General features: G+C 35.2%; 3 protein-coding genes across 3 annotated transcripts; all 3 read left to right on the top strand.

Moving 5' to 3' along the window:
• The first annotated feature begins 803 nt into the window (after nt 1–803).
• On the top strand, nt 804–2,690 carry LOC148302346 (uncharacterized). Its single transcript, XM_088271761.1, has one exon. It carries the CDS (start codon nt 1,035–1,037, stop codon nt 2,496–2,498), a length of 1,464 nt encoding a protein of 487 aa, XP_088127887.1. The 5' UTR covers nt 804–1,034; the 3' UTR covers nt 2,499–2,690.
• Nucleotides 2,691–4,066: 1,376 nt separating this feature from the next.
• LOC148302345 (uncharacterized) lies at nt 4,067–5,612 on the top strand. The gene has a single exon (XM_088271764.1). It carries the CDS (start codon nt 4,156–4,158, stop codon nt 5,593–5,595), a length of 1,440 nt encoding a protein of 479 aa, XP_088127890.1. The 5' UTR covers nt 4,067–4,155; the 3' UTR covers nt 5,596–5,612.
• A 1,065-nt stretch (nt 5,613–6,677) lies between these two features.
• Nucleotides 6,678–8,296, top strand: LOC148302344 (uncharacterized). Its single transcript, XM_088271768.1, has one exon. It carries the CDS (start codon nt 6,913–6,915, stop codon nt 8,287–8,289), a length of 1,377 nt encoding a protein of 458 aa, XP_088127894.1. The 5' UTR covers nt 6,678–6,912; the 3' UTR covers nt 8,290–8,296.
• Nucleotides 8,297–10,054: the final 1,758 nt, after the last annotated feature.

Raw genomic sequence — 10,054 nt, 5'->3', positions numbered from 1 at the left:
TGAGTCCTAAAATAACTGATTGAGACGGAAGCTCTTAACAAATTTCTTAATATTATTTTTTGACATCTCATCAAAGATGAAGAAGAATATGGAAGTCTGGGCATTTACGGGGCTTACGACCGTCATAGGCTGGTTTGAGTGATCACTTTACACACGTGTAACATTCACCAATTCTACCCATTATTGACAACCACACTACTCAAATTCTTGGAAGTTCTATATATATGAACCAATTTAGAAACCTTGTTCATGAAAAAATGAAAATGGTATTTTCTGGCGTTTCTCATGTGTGTGATTATAATCCAGGATTCGGATCTCACATACTAATATAAGAGTTTCTGCTTAATAAAAAGCTTCTTTACATCTCACCAATAGATGTCTTTAGTGAAGTTCTAGTGATTCATGAACAAGGTTTCTAAATTGGTTCATATATATAGAACTTCCAAGAATTTGAGTAGTGTGGTTGTCAATAATGGGTAGAATTGGTGAATGTTACACGTGTGTAAAGTGATCACTCAAACCAGCCTATGACGGTCGTAAGCCCCGTAAATGCCCAGACTTCCATATTCTTCTTCATCTTTGATGAGATGTCAAGTTCTCATCAAAATTGTTTAATTTTCTCGTGAAATTTATAACTTGTTTCCAAACCTTTTTATCCATATAATAATATATGGATAAAATAATAATTTTCGATCGAATTGGAAAATAAAAGTACCTACTATAACTTCATACGTCAAATTTTTTGAGCGTATTTCCTTTTTTCTATGAGTTTTATTTTATCTTTGGAACTGTCATATGTTCGCTGTAAAATTATATCGTACTGTCAGTTTTTAAACGTTCGAGCCGGATATTACTATTTTAGATTTTAATTACATTGATCTCAGTTTATAATTCTGCACTTTTAACAAAAGTTTATCGTGAAACCTTTTCACAACCTTTAATATCTTTGTAAAGAAGTAATAAGAAAAAGGTATCAAATACAATCAAAACCAATTAAAATATTCGCAATACAGACAGTGTAATAATACCGAAATATGAGTACCGAATCCGAAACAGATACATTTCACAATAAATCTGAGAGCTTTGAGCACATGTGTCGCGTTTGTCTGTCAGAAAATATAGAACAGTCTAAATCTGTCTTTGAAGAGTATGAATCAAGTGATATTGCTTCGATGGTAATGTTGTGTGCACGAGTGCAGATAGCCTTACAGGATGGCTTGCCCGGTATCATATGCGCCCAGTGCTTAGGAGACCTGGAGGCCGCTAACAGCTTCAGGGTCCGCTGCGAACTTTCCGACTCTGTTCTGAGGAAACTCTACGCCGATACTATCCAAAGTAAATCACAGAATTCAGTTGAACAAGGAATAGAAACACAGGATGTTGTAAAGTATGAAGTGTCCTGTGAACAGTGGATTAAGTCTGAAGTCGAAGATAACGGGGATAGCGATGCATCATTCGATCCATTAATTGAGAATTCATCACTAGAATTGACTAATGTTAAATTTAAAAAACGCAAATTAAAAAATGTATCAGAAAATAAATTGACCTCATCCAAATGCAAAAAACCTCGATCCAGTAATGATTTTGATGATCCTCCAAATATTGAATGCAGCACATCCTCTGAAATAGAGATAGTAAAAAAAGAAAAAAACAAATTGTGTATTTGTAAAATTTGTGGTAAGCCTCTTAGTAATAGCCGGTCGTTAGAGAGACATTTACACTGCATGCATAGTGACAAAAAGAAAATATCATACGGATATGTCACTGGCTATGGAGTAAATCGGAGATACCACTGTTCAGAATGTCCGTATTCGTCCCTCAGACAACAGGCTATGCTGTATCACTCCAGGACGCACACCGGAGACAAGCCTTACGTGTGCGATGTCTGCCAATCCTGCTTCAGTCAACCCGGATCGTTAGCCTCCCACAAGAGAATGCACAGCGACAAGATGTACTATACATGCTCCGAGTGCGGGAAACAGTTTCGAGACAAAAGCGCCTTCGAGCGACATAAAAGGGTCCACGATTCTACAAAAAAATTCATCTGCGAACTCTGCAACAAAGGTCTCAAGTCCAAAGAGAGTCTCGCGGTTCACAAGAAGCGCCATTTGAACATTCGCGATTACAGTTGCGAACACTGCGGCCTCACGTTTGTGTCCTACATAAATCTGCTCCAGCATGTGCAAAAGCACACCGATACTAAGAAATTTGAATGCAATATTTGCGGGTTTAAGACCCGAATGAAGCGCACTCTGATCGGCCACATGAAACGACATACGGGAGAAAAATCATTCAAGTGTGATCTCTGCGAATATACCGCGTACGATTTGTACGCATTGAAAAGACACATGACAAAACACACACGGGAAAAAAAATACTCTTGTCCGGTTTGCGGGATAAAATTTATCCATAGTACAAGTGTCAACAGCCACATGAGGCGAATACATAAAATCGCCTACAGACATAATGATCATACTGATCGTCGAGTAATTAAATAAAACTTTAACCCCTTCTATTTTGTTTTTTTTTTCCTTTTTTAGAATACCTTTTCTTTGTAAAAATCCAATAGGGAAAAAGTTTCTTTATATGATTTTTTTTCTTTCTGTTCTTTTAATGTTGTGATAAAAAGCAGCGTTGTGTGGGTTGCTCAAAAATACCATCAAGTTATTTTGTTCCTGTAAGCCAGTATTTTCCAACGTGGGGCATACGCCCCACCAGGGGGCAATATAAACGCCTCAGAGGGGCTATGCACAAATCATTAATATTTACACATTTTGAAATTTTGAGTGTGTCCAAATTCTTGTTCACATTGTTGTTGTTGTAAATAAATTATCAAATTATAAGCTAAAATAATAATAAAAATGAAAATGATATTTTCTGGCGTTTCTCATGTGTCTGATTTATAATCCAGGATTCAGACCTCACATACTAATAAAAGAGTTTCTGCTCAATAAAAAGCTTCTTTTCATCTCACCAATAGTGAAGTTCTAGTGATTCAAGAACAAGGTTTCTAAATTGGTTCATATATATAGAACTATATAGCACCAAGAATTTGAGTAGTGTGGTTGTCAATAATGGGTAGAATTGGTGAATGTTACACGTGTGTAAAGTGATCACTTAAACCAGCCTATGACGGTCCTCAGCCCTGTAAATGCCCAGACTTCCATATTCTTCTTCATCATTGATGAGATGTCAGAAAATAATACAATTAATTAATATTTATTGCATTGTTGTGGAAAAACGCATTTCCCAAATTAGTCCCACATAAAACTCATTCAGCTCACATCAAACCCAAGGATCGCTTTTATTTTTTTTCGAGTACCAATGTTATATATAATATATGTATGTATATAATAAATCTTTACCTTACTATCCTACCTGCAGACAAGCTTCTATAAAGTAGAGGCTTTGCGGGTTATTACTTTAAAATTGAAATAAAATAAACTAAACTATGTACATATTATTATTTATTTAAAAAATAAAAGTATATATTTTATGTGCGCGTTTTATATATTGAGTAAATAAAAATTAGATGATCATACTGATACGATAGGGGTGGGGAGGCATGGAGATTTTTGAATTATTGATGTCGGGCATAGTACAAATAAGGTTGGAAAACACTGCTGTAAGCTAACTACACTGAACAAAATACATACTTATATATTTTTAGAAAAATAAATAGGTTTTATTTGGTTACTTACCTTACTTGTGTCTTGTGTACCTTATTTTCTTAACTATTTGAATGACAAAACTAGATGATTTTTTTAAAACTACACTTATGTAAGTGTTTTAATTTTTAACAAAAAAAATGTGATTAATTCCGCGCTATTTTTAGTTTAACTTGGACTGATACCTTGAGCATAGAACTGATCACCTTGTCTACATGTGATTGAGGATACAGGTAATATCGCGTAATTGCATTGCCCTATGCACTAATCAGAGCATTTGTAGGTAAGTACCTACATACACATTATAGTATATTTCAGTCTTTGGTTTAGTCTATGGATACAGTTTTACGTTGGCAATTTTATTTTTGTTATGACAGTTGACACTTGGTGGACTTTTTTTGTGTCAAGTAAATTACTAGAACGTCCATGATATCTTTTAAAGATTTTTGAATTTGTGTCCTTCAAACACTCTTTCGATTTATATAAGATGAATAATGAGTATCAAATTACACATTTAAGTAAATCTGAAAAGCCATGTCGAGTTTGTTTGTCAGAAAATATAGAACAATCTAAGTCTGTTTTTGAAGAACACGAATCTAATAGTATAGCATCAATGATGATGCTATGCGCCCGCGTGCAGATAGTCTGCCAGGATGGATTACCTGATACCATCTGCATTCAGTGTTTACGAGACCTGGAGACAGCTAATAGCTTCAGAGTCCGCTGCGAACTTTCAGATTCTCTTCTGAGAAAGTGGTATAACAACTCTGTCCAAAATAATACGCGGGAAACAGAAGAAAATACAAACATCGTGAAAAATGAAGAATTTGGTGAGATAATCAAGTCAGAGTTAGAAGATGGCTTTGTTTGTAGTGATTCGGAAATTGATCCATTGGTTGAAAATTCTTCATTTGAACTTAGTGAAATCGAGTTGAAAACAAAGCGAGGAAAACGAAAATCTAAATTTAAAAAATCGCGTAAGAATGTCTTAAGCACTATGATTAAAAAAAGTGAAACGATTATTCAAAGAAACACAGATAATGTTTGCATTGAAGAAACAAAATATCAAAGAGATGTCAAATCTTTTGTCTGTAAAATTTGTGGCAGACCTCTTTGTAGCAAAAACTCACTCGAGAATCACATGCGCACTATTCATAGAAAAGATTGCTCTGTTCTATTAGGTAATATCACCGGCTACGGGAAAAATAAAAGGTTCCACTGCTCGGAATGTCCGTATTTCGCCAATCGAAGACAAGCCTTGATTTACCACTCCAGAACTCACACTGGCGAAAAACCTTATAAGTGTAATATTTGCCAAGCTTCTTTTAGTCAACCCAACAGCCTAACTATCCACAAGAGAACTCATAGTGATCAGACATACTACACTTGCCCAGTATGCGGAAAACAATTCAAACATAAACAGGCGTACGAAACACACAAACGAGTACACAATGATACCAAATTGTTCATTTGCAGACTTTGTAACAAGGGGTTCAAAACCAAAGAGAGTCTCACGGTCCACACGAAGCGGCACCTAAACATTCGAGATTACAGCTGCGAGCATTGCGGCCACACCTTCGTAGCGTCGGAAGAACTCAGAAGCCATGTTAAAATCCACACCGATTCGCTAAATTTAGAATGCCATCATTGCCCATTTAAGACTCGGATAAAAAGGGGTCTGGTCCGTCACATGCGATGCCACACCGAGCAAAAAAATGTGAAATGTGAACTGTGCGAATATATAACTTACGATGTGCGCACACTCAAATCCCACATGAAAAAGCACACTTGTGTCAGAAATTACTATTGCCCCGTTTGTCAGGTGAAGTTTATGCACAGCACTAGTGTCAATCGGCACATGTTGCGGAAGCATAAGATGGAATATAGAGTCAATGACCACACAGATCGACGAAGAGTCATTAAATAAAAATAAAGATTCTGCCGAATGCCTTCACTGTTTTATTTTTGATGTTGCTATTTTCCCCATTCCCAGGACAGTCAATAAAATTTATAACATTTTAGTCTTTTAGCAATTTGATATAAATTTTATTTTAAAGCATTCACATCCTTATTATTTTATAACAGACTGAATTATATTTTTTGAAAAAGGATTTAAATGTTACCCCCAGAACTTGGGACCTTTTTGTATTTTGTCAGTAGTTCTACATATCTGTTGAGCAGTAAAATGCCAACCAAAGATTATATGGTATATTCTGCTGGCTGTTATGTAGATCAATCCTTAATTTGTAATATACTTCCAACGCCTTCTTTATTTTTCTTTGTCATTTTTATTCTTCTCTGATTCTTGTCTGCGCCCAAAAATGTGTAGGGTACTAACTGCATTGCATCGATGCAGTGCTATCTTGATTGTTAATTGCATGAGGGCAAAATGGTCAATCCTGCGCCTCAAGCCCGTATTAGGTCTCAATGATATTTAATAAATATTAGATCAATTAAAAAATCAATTATATTTTTTCAACTTCTAGCGCAGTAGCCGAATACGCCAACCAGTGTATACGGGGGTGACAAAATATTGAAACATTTTGATACATTAAGAAGGACAATTCGTATTGTCAATACAACTATTCTACCCAATTGGGATTTGATGGGCAGGGTTGATGACCTGGCTTAAATGGAATTTATTGATTTATGTGTTTTGTTATTTTACTATTATTTATATTTCTTATTATTACACGTTATGACAAAAAATCTTAAATAGGCATATAATATAATACAGCAATTGTTATTGAAATAGTTTTGTATTCTTACAAAACTATTTCAATAACTCGTTTCTACGAATAATCAAGTTAACATGCATCGAATTAATGCAGTGCCCTATGAACCCTTGGATACGAAGAAGAATCGAGATTTGACTCGCTATTTTTCGGGGATGAACCTCTACTGATAACATTAAACTACCAAGCTATTTCAATGATATAGTAGGCTTTGAAAGTGCTTACGGTACATTAATCTATGGATTAGTAAATAAAATTGACAGCTGTCAGATTGGTGAAATTATATGCTAGTGTTGGGTCGTATTAGTGTTTTGATAGCATTGGACAGTATCTAGTATATAATCTTTGGACAGTGTCGTATGCCTAGCAAAATTAAGATAAAAACGAAAATTTATTTTTTAAAAACTTCACCTTTATTACCCTTCTTAAAACTGTGTTTTAAATGTAATTGTAAGAAATAATCATCGTCGACTTTAAAATTTTCTTTCATCGATGCGCCAATCTGCAGCATGAACACTGAAACGGAAATAACTTTATCAGGCGAATTGCTCAAAAAATCTGAAAAATTACAACTACTATGCCGAGTTTGTTTGTCAGAGAACAAAGAGCTATCAAAGTCTGTTTTTGAAGACCTCGAATCTGGTAGTATTTCTTCCACGATGATGTTGTGCGCCCGAGTGCAGATAGTCCCTTGCGATGGCTTGCCCGAGATTATATGCGCTCAATGCTTAGGAGAGTTGGAGGCCGCCAACAGGTTCAGGATCCGCTGTGAGCTTTCTGACTCTCTTCTGAGAAAACTTTACAGCGATACTATCCAAAGCAATACACAGGAAACAGATAATGCCATAAAGAAGGAATCTTCTTGGATTAAATCTGAACTAGATGCTAGTGATACGCAATATGATCCATTGATTGAGGAGACAGAACTTAATTCCGAGCCAAAAAGAAAGGATTCCCTAAATAAAACAGAATCCAAGTCTAAATGCCAGAGTATAGATAAGATTACCAGAGTTAATAGCAGAAAACGCAAAGGTAAAACTAAATCTCTTGTTTGTAATGTATGCAACAAGTCCCTAAGCTCTAGTAGGTCTCTTGAGTATCATATCCACTCAATGCACAGCGAGAAAAGAAAACTGCAGATGGGAAATATAACAGGCTTCGGAGAGAACAGAAGATTCAATTGTTCCGAGTGTACTTACTCAACACCGTGGCGAAAGGCTCTAGTTTCGCACTGCAGAACTCACACAGGAGAGAAACCTTATAAATGTGACGTTTGCCAAAGCTGTTTTACGCAGCCCAGCAGTCTAAACGCTCACAAACGATTACACAGCGACCAAATGTACTTTGCGTGCCCCGAATGTCCCAAACAGTTTAAACACAAACAAAAGCTCCAAAGTCACAAGAGAGTTCACAGCAACATCAAAAACTTCCAATGCGACCTCTGTTCCAAGGCTTTGAAGTCGAAAGAAAGCCTCGCAATACATATCAAGCGTCATTTAAACATACGAAACTACAGTTGCGAATTCTGCGGCTTGACTTTTGTAGCGCTGGAAGATCTGATCAACCACGCCAAAAGGCACTCGGACGTGAAAAAGTTTGAATGCCACATCTGCGACTTTAAAGTACGATTAAAAAAGTCGCTGGTCAAACACATCAGGCGTCATGCCGGAGAGAAAAACTTCAAATGTGAAATTTGCGAATTTAAAAGCTTTGAAGTATACTCTCTGAGGCGACATATGACGAAACATACGAAAGAGAAAAGTTTTTTCTGTCCAGTCTGCCAACAAAAATTTACTCATAGTCCTAGCGTTAACAGACATATGCTTCGGACACATAATGTAGAGTATAAGTACAGAGATCACACAGATAGAAGAATCATTAAATAAAAATATATTCAAATCGATTTGTTTTTATTGAAACACCCTATTATTCTTTTAAAATCAATACTCAGTATTTTTATATCTAGTAGAAATTTGCTGCGTATTTTAAATGTATCTATAATCTGTGTCTGCCTCCGTGGTGTAATTGTTAGGGTATTTAGCTACCGTACTGGAGGTCCTGGGTGGGGGTGAAAATAGATATTAGTGATTTTACGAATACAATTTATTTATATTACTACCCTCGACTGGTCCCTGAAGCGCAGGAGTAATCACCTTGCCTTCATGTAAATAACAATCAAGATAAAATCCATGGGGTGCGGATAAGGGTTAGAAGAAGATCATATGTTAAAACCTTATTTTTTCTTATTTTATTTTATCTGCACCTAATAGCGCATGTAGCGCTGCTCCGGACAACTGCACAATTTTGATAATTACATGAAAGCAAGCAACATGTTACAAGTGCCAGCCCAGAGCTACTAAACATTTCTGTGTGAAAACACTGCATTGGTTTTGTTCTTGAGTTATAAGCTCTCAACTGTGGCTTTATGCTATGCCAATCAAGCAATTGTTGAATTTCGGAATGTCTGGCAAAGCAGTGGCAGCAAAAAAGATTACCGATCTGGTCCAAAAATTTATAAATCTCAAAATAAATATGAGATTTCACTCAAATATTTATTTAATATTACTCTAGACCGCAGGTACCTACTTTAAGCTGAGGACTGATCGCCTCTGCTACAATGATCAAGCTAACATTGTGTCAATCAGATTTTGTGTCCTATGCACCATTGTGTGCAGATTGGGTCAATTGAAGGTCAAAAAATATTAAAATAATTTGAAATAAAACAAAGTTTATTTTTAAAGTTGTCTTATTATTGAATACATATAAAAAAATGTGTATAAAAAGTAGTACATTTGAAAAAAATATTCAATGTACATCAGTAAACACAAATAATTCAAGTAAATGAACACCAAGTGCTATTCACATTCTTCAGGATCTTATCAAATATGTACCGTATAAAATTGTCAAATGAGGTGTATTTTTACAATATTTCTTTTTTTAGTAGAATCTTTTTTATTATTTTTTTCAAAACATATTACATACTTAAGTCATATACATATAATATTCCCAATGAGTACCCATGCAACATCTCTGGTAAAAAAAGTGGCTAATATGGTCACAGAACATAGAAAATGTCCTCTGTACCCATATAAGCAAATGTTATATGGGATGGAAAATAATACTTAAAAAAAACATTATTTAAGATCTCAAAAGTGTTTAAAGATTATATGAATGCCGAAAACATTTAAAAAAATCACATAACGCTCACTCCTTTCAACAACGTCAAATATCAAAAAACTTGATTATTCAGGAGATCGTTTTTAAAGTTTAAGAATATAATGAAATGTATTTAAAATAAATATCAAGCCACTTATTGAACTTTTTACTATGCAACAAATCTTTTTAGGTAAAACCTGAAGGTTTTTTTCTCTGTTTGAATTAAAAAAATAATCAAACCATATGTTTTCTTCAAAATCCAAGAACAACACTTTCTGCTCTGTAGCGGGTAAATATTATGCTAAAAATATGCCGCTTTTGCTGGGATATAGTACATTTTGTGGACATTCCGAAAAAATGCACAACTCAAAATTGTCGATTTTTGATATTTGACATTGTTGAAAGGAGTGAGCGATATGTATTTCCTGCTATGGCTGGTATATTAACCTGTCCGGGAGTAAGTTTCTGCGGACAAAACTGTATTTGTGGAGTGAG

Source organism: Brachycentrus maculatus, unplaced genomic scaffold (genome assembly GCF_059751285.1).
Source record: "Brachycentrus maculatus isolate JH-2025_06_01 unplaced genomic scaffold, ASM5975128v1 h1tg000459l, whole genome shotgun sequence".
NCBI lineage: Eukaryota > Metazoa > Arthropoda > Insecta > Trichoptera > Brachycentridae > Brachycentrus > Brachycentrus maculatus.
The sequence above is the reverse complement of the archived record's forward strand: the minus strand, read 5'-3'. Positions and strand labels throughout refer to the sequence as shown.